This window comes from Peromyscus maniculatus, chromosome 4, assembly GCF_049852395.1.
Source record: "Peromyscus maniculatus bairdii isolate BWxNUB_F1_BW_parent chromosome 4, HU_Pman_BW_mat_3.1, whole genome shotgun sequence".
Taxonomy (NCBI): domain Eukaryota; kingdom Metazoa; phylum Chordata; class Mammalia; order Rodentia; family Cricetidae; genus Peromyscus; species Peromyscus maniculatus.
In genome coordinates, this window is record NC_134855.1 from 62,987,563 (window position 1) to 63,007,489 (window position 19,927).

A 19,927-nucleotide genomic window follows, 5' to 3' on the forward strand; every position below is an offset into this window, starting at 1 on the left:
ACGGTCAGGGAGGAAACTAAGCAAAGGAAATTAGATTCGGGGATCTCATTCTAAAAAGAAAAGGGGGGATATAGAAACGGTAGGATAAAAAGGTAGATTATTGTATCTGCTTTCAAACTTTAAAAGCGACCACTAGTCTCAATTATTTTCCATTGGTATGGATTTTTGTATATTGATACATGTTTTTGTTGTACCTTGACTGCTGACAGTATACTGCCCAAACTGTACAAGTAAGACACAAAAGAAAGCAACTGCTGAACTTTGCCAAGACAGGCTAGGACAGTCCTTCAAAATTCCTGCTTCATGGAAAAATCTGTCAAATATTCTAGGCCCATAGGCCAAAGATAGATGTCCCAACATTAGAGAGCAACCTTGGGGTGCCTGTCCATACAGATAGATGCCTGTCATTTCTTAGTTTTGGAAGTTGCTTGCTCTGCACTTCCTGTTTGCTCAGGTAATATTATATCCTTTTTGGGTCTCTTATGGGGTTGAAGATTAGATAGTTATAGTTACAGTTTTCCTTAGTTGGTATAGAAAGTAAATTAGGTACAAAACTTTGGACTCACCAAGGTAAGATAGATAATAGAGTATTTTCTCTGAATTTGCCAATTATCAATGGACTGGACATTATGAATATATTTCTGACTTGATAATACTCTTATTGTATATATTTTTGCTTTGTTGGAGTTAAAATCTTTCCTTTTTATTCAGACAAAAAGGGGGAAATGTTGCAGGAGAATTGTTTGTACAGCTAATCCACTGTGCCATTAAAGCAATCTTGAATCAGAGTCAGTGATTGGCTGACCAGGATTAGCCATAAAGTTCTTGGATGACTTAGTAGAGTGCCTGGAAAGGACATGAAGAGAGGAGGGAGGAGTGTAGCATGAATCCTAAATGGTCTTAATAATGAAAACTAAGAGTCAGATATCAGGGTGAAAGCTGAAAGATCAAAGAAGTAGAGCAGCCAGCAATTAGAAACACTTTTTACCTCTACTGAATCCTCAGACTCAAAGGGGGCTCAGCACTTGTCTTTTTCTGTTTTATATTCCTCTCTGTCCAGTCATATCACTTTCTGTGTCCACCTCTTTAGTGCTGAGATAAAAGGTGTGAACCACCACCACCACCTGCCTCTCTTTCTCTTTTAGACTGGATCAATCTTGTGTAGCCCAGGGTGGCCTTGAACTCACAGAGATCCATATGCATCTGCATCCTTTTTTTTTTTTTCTAAAATTCAACCAGTTCTGCCCAGATTTACAAAGATCCTTACAGAAGTGTCAGGACAAGGTTTTAGTGTAAAAGATTAAGTTGTGATGGTTCCTATGATGAGTCAAAGAGTGTCTAGAAAAGAGGGAACCCAGGCTCACAAATACAAGGGGCTCTAAGGTGAGACAGTGGCTCCCACCTGGAGCAGCTGGAGCCAAAGCAAGTGGTCAGATCTGGGAATACCAACATGCTCTTTGGGTCTTGTGTGGTAGTGGGCTGAAGGGACAAGAAGGTATCATACTTCCTCCATTCCCTTCTACCCCCACTAAACACCAGCAGATCTGGGCATGTCTTATCTGGCAGACATCACTTATACAGAGGGCTTTGTTTGACCCCAGTGTTTGGCATTCCCTGCAGAGCTCCCAGAAAGTTTACCACCTCAACACAAGGAGCCATCCCACTGGGTGGAAAGTGGGCCTGTGCTGAAAGCAAATCACAGAAGCAGGCACTGTCATTCAAGAAAAATGGACATGCCTTGTTAGTCCTGTCAGGAACCCAGCGGACTGAGTGGAGTAAGCTGCTGCAGCCCTTCCCATAGGAAGGCCAGGGCTATTGGAAGTCATTGCAGATCAATGTTCTGACCTGCATGACAAACTGCCAGTGCACAGAATGACACACACACTGGAGCAACTATCAAAGAGAGAGGACTCAAGTTGATACTGGAGGGATCTGAGAAGAAAGGAAACACTGAGATGTAAGAACAAAACAAATTTCAATTACAGAGAATAAAATGGAACAAGAAAGGCCAGATAGTGTTCCCCAGGGCTGGCCAGGTTGACATTTAAAGGCTGGGTTGACCTTTCACTTGACCTTTAACCCGGGCCAGGCTGACCTTTTTTTTTTTTTTAATTAATTAATTTATTTTACATCCTGACCACAGCCTCTCTTCCCCCTTTTCCCCTCAGTCGTTCCCTCAACCCACCCCTCCTCTTAGTTGCTCAGAAAGGGGCAGGCCTCCCCTGGGATTCAGCAAAGCATGGCAGATCAAGCTGCCAAAAGATGAAGCAGCTCTCCTGTATTCAGACTGGGCAAGGCAATCCAGCACTAGGAATAGCTTCCCCAGAGCCAGTCAAAGCACTGGGGGCAGCTCCCATTGCCAGGAGTCCCACATGTAGACCAAGCTACACAGCTGTCACATACATGCAGCGGGTCTAGGTAGTTCAGGCTCTATGAGTTTCCATGAGCCAGGCTAGCGTTTTCTGTTGTTTTCCCTGGATATCCCTCACCTCCTCACCCACATCCTGTTTCCCACAATCCCTCCTCCCTCTCCTCAGCAGGATTCCTCAGCTGGGTCTCTGAATCTCCTCCATTAGTCACTAGATCTATTTATACTTGGGGAGTGGGAAGAAGCCAGGAATGAAGTGTTTTGGTTTTCAAAGCTACACATACTGGCCTCTTTTTATTTATTAGCAGCTTTTATGTATTTTCAATATTATCCCTGAAAGTAGCTCTTTCTCTGAGTTCCCTTTCACATCTGCCTGTCACTTCAGATTTCCAGGTGTTAATTTACTGATCTGAGCTGTGATTGATAAGAGCAGAGTCCAAGGTGACTTTCCCCCCTGCCCCCACCCCAAATACACACAAGTCACATTACATGGACTCAACAGGTTATATTGGGGAATATATATGTATGTATAAATACATATGTACATTCAATAACAATTGATGATCAGTGTCTATGAATTTGAAGGGAAAGTTTGGAATGGTATATGGGAGATTTGGAGGGAGGAAAGGAAGGGGAGAAATGTTGTAATTAAAACACAATCTCAAAAACAAACAATAAAGAGCTAAGGAAGAGAACTGGAGAATGTTTAGGGCAGTTCATTCATGTGCTTATCCATTTATGTTCTCTGATTGCTGAAAATTGAATTATTGCTTCTACATTCTCTCAGAGACCAGAAGCAAAAAACATTCTCTTCCTGATGTAACTCCCAAGGAATTGAGAGTGCTAGACCTGGATTGCAAAACTGACTATATGTTAGAAATATATATTAGCATGCAGAGTTTTGAGTTTACTAAAATAATTCTCCATGAAAACCTTCAAAGACCTTACATTCCATGCTAAATCAGTCCAAAGTTCAGTCAAGGTGAACAGGATTGTCAGGCAGTCTTCGTAGGAAGCATATATGATCAAATACAGCAAAAATGCAAGTTTTTCAAAGCAGTAACAATGTGGCTGTGGGAAAACTCACAAGGCCTCTCCCCTAACAAAGAACTGTAGGTAACCAAGGACTTCTAAGAGTTGGACAAATAGTCTTCCCCAGGGAATAGCACAACAGCTAGTTATCTAATACCAACAGTCAGACTGAAAACATACATTCATATACAAGCAACATTATGCCGACTGAGAATGTTGTACTTATGTATGTAACAACAATTAAAGAAACAAAAGGTCCTGAATCGGAGAGAGAGCAAGGAGTGAGTACATGGAGGGAAGAAAGGAAAAGGAGAAATGATGTAATTATAAGCTCAAAATATAGTGATCATTATTGTTTCATAGAAGTCAAAATCATTTTTATAAACAAATTAGAATATATGTAAAAAGCGAAATAATTTTTAACATTGTATTGAAAGACAAAATATTAGTTATCATTGTATTAAAAGTCTACACATTTTTTGTCTTAGGTGTATAAATACAAAGGTATATTGGCATAATCCTCCAAAGCTACTAGTATAGTTTAAATAGAGACTACAGTGTGTACACAATTTCTTTGTAAAATATCTACTCCAAATATAAAAATACTTGTAAAAAGGGGTGTGATTGCTTACTACCTGATCATATACTTATAACTTTATTTGAACAGATTCAACATTATGTTTTAGTTCTGTGAAGAGACACCATAACCATGGCAACTCCTATTAAGGAAAACATTTAATTGGAGCTGGCTTACAGTTTCAGAGGTTTAGTACATCATCATCATGATGAGAAGCATGGAAGCATGCAGACAGACATGGTTCTGGAGAAGGAGCGGAGAGTTCTCCATCTTGATCCACAGGCAGCAGAATGAGACTGCTATACTAGGCCTTGCTTGAGCAAATGAGACCTCAAAGTCCACTTCCACAATGACACATTTCCTCCAACAAGGCCACACCTCCTGATAGTGCAATTCCCTATGGGCCAAGCATTCAAACACATGGGTCTGTGGGGGCCATTCTTACTAAAACCATAACAAATTATGAAATATCCTATTATAAGGGACTTGGCCTACTGTAAAGCACAGCTGAAGTATTATGAAATTCATTGCTTACTAAGTTTTATTGTTCCTTAGCTTAACAGAGTCTGTTATTTTTAGTCACAAGGCTTCATAATTTTGCTAAAGTTGTACATCCTATATTCCAGTCAGTTTAAAGGTCTAAACTTCTTGTGGTTAAAAGAAAAAAACTGAAATAGGATATCTAATAATGCTTATATCTAAAATATTTTGTCTTGCAAATTGTAGCAAAATTGCTTTTCAAATGTCCTGATGAATGCATCTTTGACTTCCTTATTTCTCAGGCTATAGATGAATGGGTTCAACATGGGGATAATGGTGGTATAAAATAATGACACAACTTTATTGATATCCAGAGAGAAGCTGGTGCTTGGACATACGTAGATAAAGAAGAGAGTCCCATAAAGGATAGAGACAGCTGTCAGGTGTGAAGAACAGGTGGAGAAGGCTTTACGCCTCCCATCAGCAGAGTGGATTTTCAGGATAGCGATGACAATGTAAATGTAGGACACCAAGATGATTGTACCACTGAATACACCCAGGATACCAGCCAAGATGTAAAGCAAAAGTTTATTCACCTGAGTATCTGCACATGCCAGTGAGAAAACAGGAAGAAGGTCACAGTAAAAGTGATTGATGAGATTTGGACCACAGTAGGGCAGGATAAAGGTAAAAGTGGTATGTACCATGGTGCTTATAAGGGCTATGCCATAAGGCCCCGTTACTAGCTGCACACAAACCTGCTGGGACATAATGAGTGTGTAGAGCAAAGGCTTACAGACAGCGACATACCTATCATATGCCATGGAAGCCAGGAGAAAACATTCTGTTACCACAAACTGGCTGAATAAACAAAGCTGGATAGCACAACCAAGGAAGGAGATGACTTTTTTCTCCACAAAGATGTCAGACAACATCTTAGGACTGACGACTGAAGAAGAGCAGGCATCCACAAAGGACAAGTGGCTGAGCAAGAAGTACATGGGGATGTGGAGTCGAGTGTCCAGGCGAATGAGAATGATCATTCCCAGGTTCCCCAGAAGAGTTAAAAGATAAACACAGAGAAATATCAGGAAGAGGACAATTTGGAGCTGGAAGGAGCTGGTTAATCCCATGAAGAAGAACTCAGTCACTACAGTTTGATTTCTGTGCTTCATTCCTCTGGATCAGTCTGTTATGACAGTGACAGAATTTCTTTCTCTGCAGTAAATTCACAATTAAAGTTCAATTTTTGTTAACTTGAGTTTTACTCTTCGTGTTCCTGCTAGTCATTAGAGGTTCCTTCTCCAGAGCTTGGGCACCTCTGAGTCAGTAACAAACCTCATTAGGTCTTTGATTTCCTCATTATTTTTTTTAATGAATGAGAATTTTATACCTACAATGTGAACTTTGGAGATTATGTCACAGATGTTTCCTACCTTCAAGCTTGGTTTATCTGTCTCAAAAGACCTGTTTATGAAACAAGGATATTTTAGGAAACATTACATGAGAAAAAGTAATTGGATGAATAAGTGAATTTAGATTATCTTAACCAACTCAAGGGCAGGCAAGTGTTATGTGTATAATCTCCATCCCTACACACTTACACCTTACAGAACCAAGTCTCCATGCTATCTAAGATATAATTTATAATGTCTAAGATATAGAATGGTATACTAAGAAAAGAAACTGCATCTTTGGAATAGGACTCACACATCTACAGAGTACACTTTCTTTCACACATTTACTGACCCATTTAAATCCTAAATATCACAGCCACAATTCCTCATATATTCTGTGGATCCCAAAGAAGGGTTCAATTTTAAATACTGATTGTTGACAGGATCTTTGGAGAGAACAATAAATGATTTGAGAATAAAAGCAGATACTTCATATTCATCCCAGAAAAATAATCTATATTCACACAATAAACTATATGTAATTGTCCATAGAAGCTTCATTTATAGTGGCCAAGAATTTGAAATGGCCAAAATTCCAGTAAGTTAGTGAAATATTCAAGTATGATACAGTCAACAACACGAACAGATATCAATAGCATTTCACTGAGTTGGAAGAAGCCAGGTCTGACCTAAAATATCTTATAGTTTATGAGTTCAGTGAGATGGCATTCTCCTAGGGGCAAAATTATATGGATAGGCAACACCTGAGTGTTTGCCAGTGATATTGTGACTATACAGGAAATGTCCCACATTTGTCTATGTAGGGATAGAACATTTCTGGCTGTGGGGTTTTTGAACAATTCCACCCTTGTGATAGATAGAACGATCAAGAATGATACAGACATGTTGTTTCCACATCATTAGTGATTATGACACCAACCACAGTTACATAATATTTACCACTGATAAAAATCAGAGAAAGATTACCAAGGGTATAACTATATCCCCTTGTTTTCTGAGCATCTGTGATTTTTTTCTAACTTAAGCACTTATTTAGGGAAAATGAAATCACATGGAGGAGCAGGAGAAGAAGGATCAGAGCAGTAAGACTAGGGAAGAGAGACATGCAGTTGAAATGATCATAGGTATTTCAAAAATTGTAGAAAAATAACCTCAGGATGTGCTATGACTTCAGGATGTATTGCCTGAAACTATTGACATGTATTTACTGACTTTCTCTCTGGCAGGAAAAGTGGGAAGGGTTTTTATTTACAGAAAGCAATTAATGAGAAAAGTCTTTCCAGTTTCAAAAACAATGGGAGGTGAGAAAACACTTGGATGAATATGACTAAGGTTGGTCAGAAAAACTCTTAGTACTAAAAAATATGTCAAAATTTTTATCCTTTCCAGGTATAGAAACTCACTTCTGGTTATTTATATTTTTTCATTATTAAATCAAGAGGTTATAAATAAAGCATTTTATATGCCACTACTAAAGTTATAGAAAAAAATGTGAGGCAATCAAGAATGCGCAAAATTGTGTCCCATATAATTGCCCCGTTAAACAAAGATATTAAAATGCATACAATTTTATATGATAATTAGTATACTTTTAAACTCTCTGTTCAAAGTGAAATGCTGTGTGAAATGATAGTCTAGTTGTATAAAATTTATTAGACTTTATGTTTGCTACCTTGGACACTAGCTGCCTGAGATTTAAATGAACTGATTCAGATGTGTGTTTTTTTTCTAATTATAATTAAAGGAGCTGTGAATGGGTGAATAAATTAGTTCTCACCAAAAATAAGACTTCTCAACTCTAATATACGATTAGCCAATAAATCTTTCTTCATATTGTACTATCCTTATGCCAACTCCCACACCCCTACCTCAACAGAGATCACACTATCATGTACATTCAAGTTAAGCCATTTAAAGCAAAAGACATGGGCGAAATAGTCAACTAATGCCTAATTGATTTTTCATGTTTAAATTACAAATGGTACTTTCCCAGGTCACTGAATTCATTTTAGTTACCTGGCCTCTGAAGGTATTTATGTATCAATTAATTCATATTTCAGAAGAAATTTGCCACAAACCACCCATGCAACAGTGAAGTATCAAATTTATGGTTCTTTACATGAGAATGACTTACCCTGAAAATATATACCTGCTGTCTTCAGCTTTCCTGGTTATCCAGAAGTATAAATACTATGTCATAGCACCTTGAAACATTAATAAGCTGATTTAATTCTGCACAGGATGCAGAGAAGTGTTTTCTAAAGCTTTGGAATAAATTGGTATCAACTCCCTCAGGAATCAGAATCCCAAGAGTGGAGGTCTATGAGGAAAATGTTAACAAATTTTTATTACTAGATTTTTTAGGCTCTAGATCATAAATAAAAGTGGCATAGGTGGAGATGGGGATAGCTCATTGCTAGACTACATGTGTAGTCCCAGACTCAATCCCCACCACGCTCACACAAAATGGTAATATTTATATACAATATGATATTTTGGTATATGTATAAATTGTGAAAATCTTCAATCTAATTAACATATTTATCCTCTGTGATGACAACACATGAGAGCTACTCTCTTAGACAATTTCACATAGATAAATATTATTAACTAGAGTCATCTTGATGTAAAAAAGATCTATAGTATGTAGCAGAATTACTGTTTTTGAAAAAATAATATTGGAGACTGAACCAAGTTGAAGTGTCTAAAATAAAACTCTTATTGCCAACATGTAATATATGCACTTTCTATAGATAAAATTTTAAAATAAAGACAATATTAAAAAATTGATTTAAATGTATAGCAATGATTACTAGAGACTGAGAGGGCTGAGGGGACAGTCAGATGTTGGATGATGGATATTTTAAAAAAAAAACAGATGGGTAGAAAATAATGTGTTCTAATTTTCTTTGACTTTGTAATAACTTAGCAATCAGTGCATTTAAGGTTTGTATCATGTTGTCATTTCTCAGCATGAAAAGGATTTATTTTACTGAGCAAAACCAAGCCTTGGTAAACAAATGCAATAGAATATGTTAGAATCACTAATGCATTTGAATGTTAGAAGTCAATTCAGAGACTCTGGGAAGAGCAATATGGGTGTTACTTTGTGAGTGATTACATGATTCACACCAAGAAGGAAGCACATTTTTGTGTTTGGAGAGTAGGAACACTTGTGACCTCTTCACAGGTTGAAAGAGAGGAACCATCACCTCTTCCTTTAGCTGATGCCACCACCTTATTTTGTTCTCTGACATGTGCTTTCCTCATGGATCTCCAAAGTGATTTTACATCATCAAACAGATCAGAAATGTTGTTACTCAAAACCCTCAGGTCTTGATACATGCTTTGCAAGCCAGGACTAAATGATACAAACTACTTAGAATTCTTACAGTCCTTAGAATAAAATTTGAGCCTGTTTAGTCTGGAAAGCTCCCGAGACTCCAGGTTACATTTATTCTCCACAATTCTAAGGCCAAATCCAAGTCACACATGCTGTGCCCAGCTCGATGTGGTGAATCTCTTGGATCTTATCCAACCTGTCTTTTCTGGGTCTATACTCCAAAGATTCTAGTGACCTGCCTCTCTGAAGACAAAAGTGGTTCCTTTGCTGGATATTTGTCTCAGCTCTTCTTTTCTGCTGGATTGGTACTACCTTCTAGGTGACAGTTTATGATCACTATGTGGCCATGTGACTCTCGCTTTAGGCACAGGTCTTATTAAGGAGGTTGCTCACCTGTTTGGTTATATATTCTCATACATGAGGATTTATCAATGTAGTAAGATTAACCAGCAATACTTTACATTAGAGTTTTTGGAGACAATGTCATTGGTGAGCGTTTCTGTGATGTCCCACCTCTGGTGAAGATGGCGTGTGATGTCAGGGAGAGTTACCAGTCTATGATATACTTCTACAGGCCTTCAATGCCTGTAGTTGGAAGTTTCTCTGCATCCCAGCCGGCTAGCAGTCAGGACAAACCTCTCCTATTTGTGTCCCCCAAGTAAACACTCAGAGGCTTATATTAATTATAACTTCTCAGCCATTAGCTCAGGCTTTTTACTGACTAGCTCTTACATTTAAATTAACCCATAATTCTTATCTATGTTTAGCCATGTAGCTTGATACCTTTTCTCAGTTCTGCCTTGTCATCTCACTTCCTCTGTATCTGGCTGGTGATGCCTGACTAATCACTTCCTCTTCTCAGAATTCTCCTTGTCTGCTTGCCCCACCTATACTTCCTGCCTGGCTACTGTCCAATCAGCATTTTATTTATCAACCAATCAGAGCAACACATATTCACAGCATACATAATGACATCCCACAGCACTTGCCCTTTTCTATCTAATCTAAAAGGAAGGTTATAACTTTAACATAGTAAAATTACATATAACAGAACAGTTATTAAGCAAGAATTACAGTTACAATATCTAGTCTTTGTATTTGGCAAAATTAAAGACATCATTTTATCATCTATCCTATGTTTGTGAGTCTAAAGTTTCATATCTAATTTATCTTTTATCATAACCAATGAAAATTATAAGTATCTAGTCTTCAACTATATCAAAGACCCCAGAAGGATATAATATTACCTAAGTAAACAGGAAATGCATTATAAGCAACTTCCAAAATTCTGGAAATGACAGAGACAGCTGGCTACCTGGACAGTTACCCAAAGTTCCTCTGCAATGTTGTGGCATCCATCTTCAGCCAACAGTCCTAGAGGTTTTTAGTTCCTTTTCCCTGTGTCCCGTGGAATATTTGGGAGTCTCCTCTACAAAGCATGTACCTGAAGAACCATTTTGCCTTGCAAAATTCAGTGGTTACCTTCCTATGGGTCCTGCTTGTCCACTTTATATAACATATTATCAACAGTCCAGGCAAGAGCAGTTTCTTGCCCAAATGGCTATTTTTTTGCCAAGAAGATAAACTCCATGTGGATTGTTTTCAATGCCCATCTTCCTCTTTGAAGTAATTGGTGCTGCCAGGAGCAGACGTGTCTCATTGTCCAGAAAAGTCTAAGTTCTTAAAACATTTTTAAATGCCATATTCTGTATGTCTTTGAAGTGTTTGATGATTACCTACCTAATTGAAATATATCTATGTGTACCTAAAAAAACTTAACTAATATGACTATAAGTTTGATTATTATAGATGACTAGTTATTAATCTGTATTTCTCAACTATACACTACAATTTTAAATGAGTTGTACAAACAAAATACTTTAAACAAGAATAGCAATATACATACAGTATAACAAATTTAACTTTAAATTTGTATCAATAAACTAAAATCCATAGCAATGTAAAAACAAGTTGTTCTTTAAAAGTAGATTCAATAATCTACCATTTATCCTATCATATCTATATAATCTTCTTTAGAAAGAGATTGCATTTATAATCAACCCTCTTTAAATAAAAATAAACATTTATAAACAATATTTTGGCAATTAGGGCATAGCTTCTCATACTACTTCCTGGTGATTAAGAGCACTGGCAATCTTATGGGAATCCTGAGAAAATTAAGAATTATGATCAAGTCCTGACTGAAGTAGTCTGTGAGGTTGCATTGTCTGAGTCAGTTGCCTTGAAGCTAATCTGGATGTTAGATCATCTGGACTAGAGTGTCATTGGAAAGCTTTCAGGGAGTCTTGGCTGATCAAATCATATTAGCCTAGAAGCAATCCACAGGTTCTCATCTTTTGTTGAAACAAAAGCAGAACCTCTTTTCTAAACCAATGTATCCTTAGACACAAAGTCAAGATAACTTTAAAATGTATATGTATTGACTTAACTCAGCAGCCTTTACAATCAAATGTCTTTCTGCAGTTAAAAATCCCAAAGACAATATAATCCAGACTCTATGTGTGATTTCCATCTTTGTGTAGCTTATTTTTTATATTACTTTTATTGTCTCTGTAAATACTTTATTTCTTAAAACTATCTCTTTATATAACTGCATACATTCCTTTTTCTCTCTCTTCCAAGCCTGTGTACATTTTTACACTGTAAACCATTTAGAGATTTATTCCATCTGAATCTGCCTTATTCTGAATCTATAATCCTTTTCTGACCAAGAGAAATTTTAAATTGCTAAACTGCATGTTTGGAACTAAAAAAGCAGCCTTGGCTGCTGACTCTGCCCATTTCAGCTTTTCAACATGGCGGAGGTAATTCACCTCTAGCTCTGGGAGCCATGCTCTGGGAGACAGTGGGTCCATGCCTCCATCAAAGCAGCATGTAGCCCAGAAACCATTTTTTTGTCTGTACTAACAAAAGCTAAATCCACCATGCAGCATACTGCATGGCTTGGAAACACCTCTGTATACTGTGTCAGGAATCCATCATGCTGCAGGTCAAGGTCACATGCAAACCTGCCATACCGTAGCTCATGGCTTGCATGAGAGACACAACTAGGAAGCTGTTTTTAGTTTTGTTTTAGAATTTTTTTAAAGCTTTCTCAGGTTTTAGGTGGAAACTCTTGCTCCACACTGGGCAGCCAAATGTAATTGGAAGTTTCTCTGTGTCCTAGCTGGCTGGCAGTAAGGACAAATCTCTCCCACTCACATCCCTCAAGTAAACACACAGGGGTTTATATTAATTATAACTGCTCGGCCATTAGCTCAGGCTTATTACTGACTAGCTCTTACGTTTAAATTAACCCATAATTCTTATCTATGTTTAGCCATGTGGCTTGGTACCTTTTCTCAGTTCTACTTTGTAATCTTGCTTCCTCTGTGTCTGGCTGGCAACTCCTGACTCGGCCCTTCCTCTTCCCAGATTCTCTTCATCTGCTTGACCACCTATACTTCCTGCCTGGCTACTGGCCATCAGCATTTTATTTATTGAGCAACACATATTCACAGCATACAGAGCAACATTCCCACAGCAAATGCCATTACTCTCACCCTGCTCATCTTGGCCTCCTATCTCTTCATTATTGTTGCCATTCTGAAGATCCAATTCACTCAACCATCTCAAAGCCTTCTCAACATACTTCTCACATCTTATCTCTGTGACTTTGTTCTATGGTTCCATTCTCTACATCTACTCTTGCACAAGTTCTAGCCACCCCCTGGAGAGGGACAAAATGTCTACCTTTTATATGTTTTATTTCTCATGTTGACCCATGATCTATAGTCTGAGGAATAAAGATGTGAAGGAAGCACTGAGAAAGCTCTCAGGTTAGCTCATTCTGAAGTCTCAGTTAACACATGCTTTGCAAACCAGGACTAAGTGACAACAAATTCCTTGGGGGCATGGTAAAGGAACTGAGAATATAGAGATAAAATTTCCATTATTTGAAACTCAACAGAAAATGTTTCATTAGTGTACATGTTTTCTTTAGTAGTGTCACAATTTTATCTTTTATAATATTATGGATTTTATTGTTATGTCTTCATATATATATATAATTATACATAAGGTACTTTTCTCTCATTAACTTTGTATTAGTTGTTGAGTAATTGAATTTCAGTCAACTATTGACTATCAATTTATATTATTAATGCAATTTTCAAACACAAAACTTAATTTGGATGTGAAATAAGAAAACCTATATTACTTGATTTTTGGATTGATGTCTAATTTATTCTCCCTCCTAGTACTTATCCTATTCTTGTCCTTGCACAATGGGTATTGTAGATATGTAAAGGAAAAACATTATGAATTATTAGTATATGTACAACAATCTGCATTTTCTAATAGTTGGATACTGGTAGGGATTGCTCATTGAACAAAAAATATATAATGTCAAAATTGGTTTTAGGGAAGGAAGATGACAATTATGTATGAAAGAAATACTACAGATAAAAGGAAAGATGGGAAACTTTGAGCTAGTTCACCTGCTGTAGTGTCTGCCACTATTGGCTATATTTAAATTTTACTGAATATATAAATGTGCTCATTTTATCAATTGTAATAATAAAATTTAATCTCTGATAGAGAAACCCCTTTTTTAATCTCTGCTCTAGAAACTTAATTAATAACTAAACCTGCCATGCACTAAATTTTGAAGTATAGTTTTTTAAATTGGCTGTTAGATTAATAGTAGTGTTGTGTCTAGAGCATTGTTTTATTTATCTGAACACATAGGTAGAATTGGCCTGAAGAGGTAGCAGAGGATTTATTTCAAGGTATTGTCCCACACTATCCTAAAACACTATCTGTTGGGATTCCAAGAAAGTAAATCACTAGATAACATGTTGATCGATCCACTGCATTTATTAATGGAACTTAGATATGGAGGGGATTATAGCAAGTCCTTAAAGGACACTAAAGCAGCAGCTTTTTTACCCTGTGGTATCCATCCACTAGACGCCGAGTTCATATGAAGGTGTAAAGCAGTTGGCTCAGAGCCAGTGGTACCAACTATTTGATCCTCCAGGGTTTCCTGAAGCAACATAAACAGCTTTGTTAGGGCTGGAAATGTGCTGAGAATTCCCTAGCTTGTCCCTAAGAGACAAACAGGCAACTGCTGGATCTGGGCAGATACAAGCTGAATGAACTTTTTTTTTTAATCTTAAAGATGTAAGTTGTTCCCTCCAATTGAGCTATTTTAGTATGTGACCTGAGAGAGGGTCTTGTCAAGTACCTACTCTACCTAGGAGACTATACACTAATTAGGGAAATACACACCCAGAAGGACTCATATTTTTCCATAGATTTATAAAGAGTTTTATTGCTATTTTTAGCTGCATCTCATAATCTTCACAACTCTTAAATTCTTTGTCTAATACTACATTGATATAAAAGATATGTAGTTTACAAAGAGTGCTTCTACACACTCCATTTATACATCTTTAAGTAATTTATTGGAGGTAGCACTGTACTAAGGGAAAATCCTGTAGTCATGCCTACATACCCAAGAATCTCAGCAGTCTGAATCTTCTTCTCAGGGAGCAACAATGGCTTGACAAATTTAAAATTAGACTGTATCCTTTGAAACTGTAATTTCTTTTCTCTTAAATAATTTCAGAATTAACCAATAAAATGAATTTTATGAAAAATTAAGAGACAAAATGTAATATTGAAGAGCATTAAATTCTCAAGTATTATAAACTATAAGTATTTAAATGAATCATATTACACACATAGTATGAAAACAATAATAAATAAAAGTCATTTGCTCAACATTTCATTGTCTAGAGGATCACTTGTTGAATTTAAGTGAAATGCATAAATTGTGAGCACAGCAAAACTGGGCTACTTCAAGAATATATCAGCAGGTCTTAACAAAAGGATAATCTTCATGCATGTGGTCGTATTGTCTGTATTGCTTTCCTGAAGGCATCTTTGACATCTTTGTTTCTCAGGCTGTAGATGAGAGGGTTGAGCAATGGGTTGACTACAGTGTAGAAAAGGGCGGCCACTTTGTCCTTTTCCAGAGAGTAGGTTGAACTAGGCCTTGAATACATGAAGAGCAAGGAGCCATAGAATAGCATGACAGAGACCAGGTGAGAGGCACAGGTGGAGAATGCCTTGCGTCTTCCTGAGGCTGAGCTGATCCTTAAGATAGCCAGGAGGATGTTGAAATAGGAAATGAGGATGGCAAGAATGCTGGAGAGCACAGTGAAGCCCACCACACCCAGAAGGACCTTTTCATAGACACGGGTATCTGTACAGGACATTTTTACCAATGGTGGTGCATCACAGAAAAAATGATCAATAATATTTTTACCACAGAAAGTTAGCCGGAAGGTGTTAGCAGTATGGGCTATGGCATTCAAAAACCCTCCTATGTAACAGCCAGCCACCAGCCCAGTACAGAGAGAAGTGGACATGATGCTTGAATAAAGCAATGGGCTACAAATTGCTGAATGTCTGTCATAGGCCATGGCTGCCAGCAGGTAGCACTCAGTGTAGGCTACAACACAGGAAAAGAATAGTTGAGCCCCACAGCCAGCCAAGGAAATTCTTTTGTCTTCGGAGACACAAGTGGCCAATATCTTTGGGGTATATACAGAAGTATACCAGAAATCCAAAAATGACAGATTGCCGATGAAAAAGTACATAGGTGTATGTAGTCTAGAATCAATACGGATTAAGACAACTAGCATCATGTTCCCTGACAGTGTCAACAAGTAGATGGTTAGAAATATTCCAAATAGAATCAGCTGCCAGCGGGGGTTTGCTGAGAAGCCCACCAGGATGAATTCAGTCAGGATGGTTCGATTGTCCACCTCCATGTCCACAGAGGAGAACCTGGTCATCAATAAACATTGAGTCATGATAGCAAACATATTAGGTAGTTCAGAAATTACTAGGAAGCCTAATAGATTTTATTTACCATGTTGAATTATAGAACTTTAGTCAGTGACATTAAAAGATCATTGCAATTGTAGTATGAATGACTTTAAAATTAGGGAATCTATATAGCAGCTTTAATACAGGGCATGAAATAGATAAGAGAAATAGCTTATAGAATGTTCAATAAACAACTGGCATCCTTTCTGATAATATAAACATGAAAATGTCCAGAAGAAAGTTTGGTCAGTAGTCACCACTCATAAAAACTGAAGTATGGTGAGCTGGATATGATGCCACATACCTATACACAGATGACTGAGACAAGGGGATCTAAATTCAGGTTAATCTTAAGCTTTCATAGTATCTCCAACAGAAAATTCACATACACACACACATTTAGTGTTCTTCCATAATTAATTGAGAATTTATGTGTCAAGAATTAAAAATTCATATACATTATCCCTTCTGCCGTGTAACAATCTGAAAGAAGACACACATATGGATCTTATAGCAGGTTCTACATTGAACTTTATGATTAATTTAATTTACTTAATTCTCATCAACTTTGCATAGGTCAAGTGGCATTTCATATTTTGTGATGTAATTGATAAAACTTAACTGTAGAATGTGAGTGACCAGTCACACAGCTAAGTAATCAACAAAACAGATATTTTAAGCCTCAAATCAGCTTACCCAAGAGTGTGTGCTGAGGAACTAGCTGAGACTTAGAAACATAAAAAAATTTCAGTATGCTACTGTGTCATAGATTATAGACATCTGTAATAACTATTTCAAACATTGTAAAAAATATTTTGAACATTCTCCCATCAAAGAGTAATTAATGGGGATAGTGAGATGGCTCATTAGGTGAAGGATCTTGCAGCCAAGATTGATAACCTGAGTTTGATCCTCAGGACCCATATGGTCCTCCTGTGGAGAGACATGATTCTTCTCAAAGTTGTCCTTTGACCTCGACATTTTACACACACACACACACACACACACACACACACACACACACACACACAAAAGAAATCTAAATAAAATAAAAATAAAAGAAAACATGAATTGCTTGAGGATATGGCATTGTTATATTTAATCCAATTATAATATTCTACACTCTATTTAAATATCAGTGCTACATAAATTTTTCTCAGTTTTTATTGAGTTTTTTGGGGGTGTCAGTAAAAATTAATTTGAATCTGAAATATGGGAAAGGAATTAACAAAGGAAGGCAGGAAGGCAGGCAGGCCAGAAAGCAGGATAGGAAAAGGATGGCAATATGGGGAGATGCAAAGAAGGAAGAAAGGAAAGAAGGAAAAGGAAGGAAGGAAGGAAGGGAAGAAGGAAGAAAGGGGGAAGAAGAATGGAAGGGCAAAATGGACTAGGGAGGTGGGAAGGAGGGAGGGAAGGAAGTCATGCTCTCAAAGATTCTAATGTGTCTTGTAATGATTATTTATTTCACCCATGTTCCTGTAAATTTCCTCCATGGATATTGTAAAGTTATAATCCTTTTATAAACCAAAACCACTTACTATTCACTTTATTTCAGTTGATGTGAGATTCAGAAGCATTTGTCAGGCATTTCCTTATATAGTAGATACTAAACCCCAGGAAGAACTTTTTATTTTATTATTTGCTTGTAATACATTGAGGAACTATGAACCAAGAAGTTAGAAAGCTGCTCTCACAAAAATTCCAAGAATTCTCTAAAACACAATCAAATTCAGAACCACACTCAATAGAGGATTTTATCTTTAGCTGTTAATGCTGAGTGGTAGTCTAGAAACTAACAGATGTTGCTGATGGATTTCAATGTTCAAGACACTCATCTTTGGGCAAAGCCAGTCACTATTGTCACTAGAAGGATGCACTCAAGACCTTTGGTTTTATTTGTCCTCTTCATGCTAAGGAGGCAAGGCACTTGGTAGTTTTTACTAAGCATAGAATTTAATGGATGCACCATGGCCAGTGCATCTTAAAGATGTAAAGCCAGTCTACGTCTCTCACTACTGCTATACCCTGCATCATTCCATTAGCACATAGGGTGCAAGCACTTTAATTTCACCCTTGAGGGTCTGAAAGCAGGCTGTATCTTACCTTGAGAACATCTCTGTCACTGGTCCTTTCTTATTTAGGAAGCAAACATATTTGATATTCACACTTGATTTATCCATAATGTATAATATGGCGTAGATGTTCCACAGTGCCTGGTTGTCTTTGTCTTGCTCTCGTACCATGGATTTGCTGTTCTGGCGATTTCCTAATTATAGGACATTATCTTCTAACACTTTCCATAACCTCCAATTCTGCCTCAACCTTTTTCTTTCCCTTTCTCAAACATGACATTCATGTGCAGTTTCAAAGAATTTTTAACAGTGCATTCCCTGTCCCTGTTATACTAATTGATGGTCATTTTCATGGTTAATATACCAATCTCTTTGAATGCCTTCAAAATGTCTTTTTCTGACTATGGTCCATCATTAATCACTTAAAAATAGCCTTCCTACCTCCTATCAATAGTTGTCACCCTTATGACTCTACTGAGCTCCTGCTCTGTTATCACTGTGTTGAAATATTGTATGCCAATGCCTATCAGTTTCTGATCAATCCACTGTCTGTTTCTCTCCACTAAAATGCAACTTCCACGGAGCAAAAATATTTCTCTGCTAATTGCTGCTATATTGTGGTATTGAGAACATTCTATGGGGTAAATAAATAAATACATAATCAAATTTCTTGAACTTGTATTTCCTAAATGATTACATATTTCTAACAGACTTGAAATATTTAGATCAAAAATTCAAAGGAGTATTACCATTAAATGTCTGACAACAAAAATCTGTCCTCAAGAGTGGCATACTTTATTACAGCAAGAAGGAAGACTAAGTGAAAACCCATTCCCAGAATATCAAATCCATTCTGAAGTTGAGATAAATTGCTGATTAGACATGGTTATAAAAATACAACCCACAGAAAATGTCAGAACTAGTCATGATACATCACACAGGCAGAATGGCTTTATAGAAATGTATTTCTCGTGTGTCTGCCATGTTCTAAGTTGCTTCAATGGAGAAAGAAAACAAACTGTTGAAGTATATCTCTCTGGCATCTGAAAATCAGTTCTAAGAAGGGGAAGAAACACATGCCACAGATTGAAATGCATAGAGTATTGCAAACAATTCAGCTGAAAGCAACTCACACAATCTAATATTTAACTGCTTAATTAAATAAATGGTGCTTCTGGTCAGATATTAAATATGTATTCTAATTGTGTAAGAACAAATAGAATATTAAGTAAAATGTGCACGCTTGCATGTCTCTGTGTGTGTGTGTGTGTGTAATCTGTATTCATATTTAGCATAGCAGTGACCTTTGGGTGGCTAAGCCAGACTCTATATAATATTCTCCTGTTTATTGTAGCTGAGGTCCCAGAATGAGAAAACTACTTAGTTGTCTCTCATTCCAGCTACTTACCCTTTGTCTCCAATGTCAGTTCTTGGAAGTGACACAATTTTTCTTTCTTTTGGTCTTTTGGTGTATCTTTCTCTGACCTAATATATTTATTTCCTCAGTTGCCCATTGAGGGCAATTACTTCTACATAGGAACCAGAAACAGATTACTTCTACATAGTAACCAGAAATATATACTTGATTCTCCAAAGACACAATTAGAGTTCACTTAGAATTTGGGGATAATATATCAATTAGGGTATAATCAAAGGAGTAGGGCTTTGTTCAGAGTTGAGCATATGCAACTAAGTCACAATATAAGCATAAAATATCTGATAATAGAACTTTTCCAA

The 19,927-nt window shown here is 37.1% G+C and overlaps 2 protein-coding genes and 1 pseudogene across 2 annotated transcripts; 1 reads left to right on the plus strand and 2 right to left on the minus strand.

Annotated features, from left to right (window-relative positions):
• Window positions 1-932: 932 nt before the first annotated feature.
• On the minus strand, window positions 933-8,035 carry LOC102916241 (olfactory receptor 5G25). The gene is made up of 2 exons (XM_076568641.1): window positions 8,010-8,035; window positions 933-5,924 (listed from the first exon to the last, which is right to left on the minus strand). The coding sequence occupies exon 2, from the start codon at window positions 5,630-5,632 to the stop codon at window positions 4,676-4,678; it is 957 nt and encodes a 318-aa protein (XP_076424756.1). The 5' UTR covers window positions 5,633-5,924; window positions 8,010-8,035; the 3' UTR covers window positions 933-4,675.
• Window positions 8,036-9,367: 1,332 nt separating this feature from the next.
• On the plus strand, window positions 9,368-13,109 carry LOC143272629 (olfactory receptor 9G19-like; annotated as a pseudogene).
• Window positions 13,110-14,080: 971 nt separating this feature from the next.
• Window positions 14,081-19,654, minus strand: LOC102916550 (olfactory receptor 9G4). The gene is made up of 2 exons (XM_006989672.3): window positions 19,599-19,654; window positions 14,081-16,076 (listed from the first exon to the last, which is right to left on the minus strand). The coding sequence occupies exon 2, from the start codon at window positions 16,058-16,060 to the stop codon at window positions 15,122-15,124; it is 939 nt and encodes a 312-aa protein (XP_006989734.2). The 5' UTR covers window positions 16,061-16,076; window positions 19,599-19,654; the 3' UTR covers window positions 14,081-15,121.
• Between the last annotated feature and the right edge of the window lie 273 nt (window positions 19,655-19,927).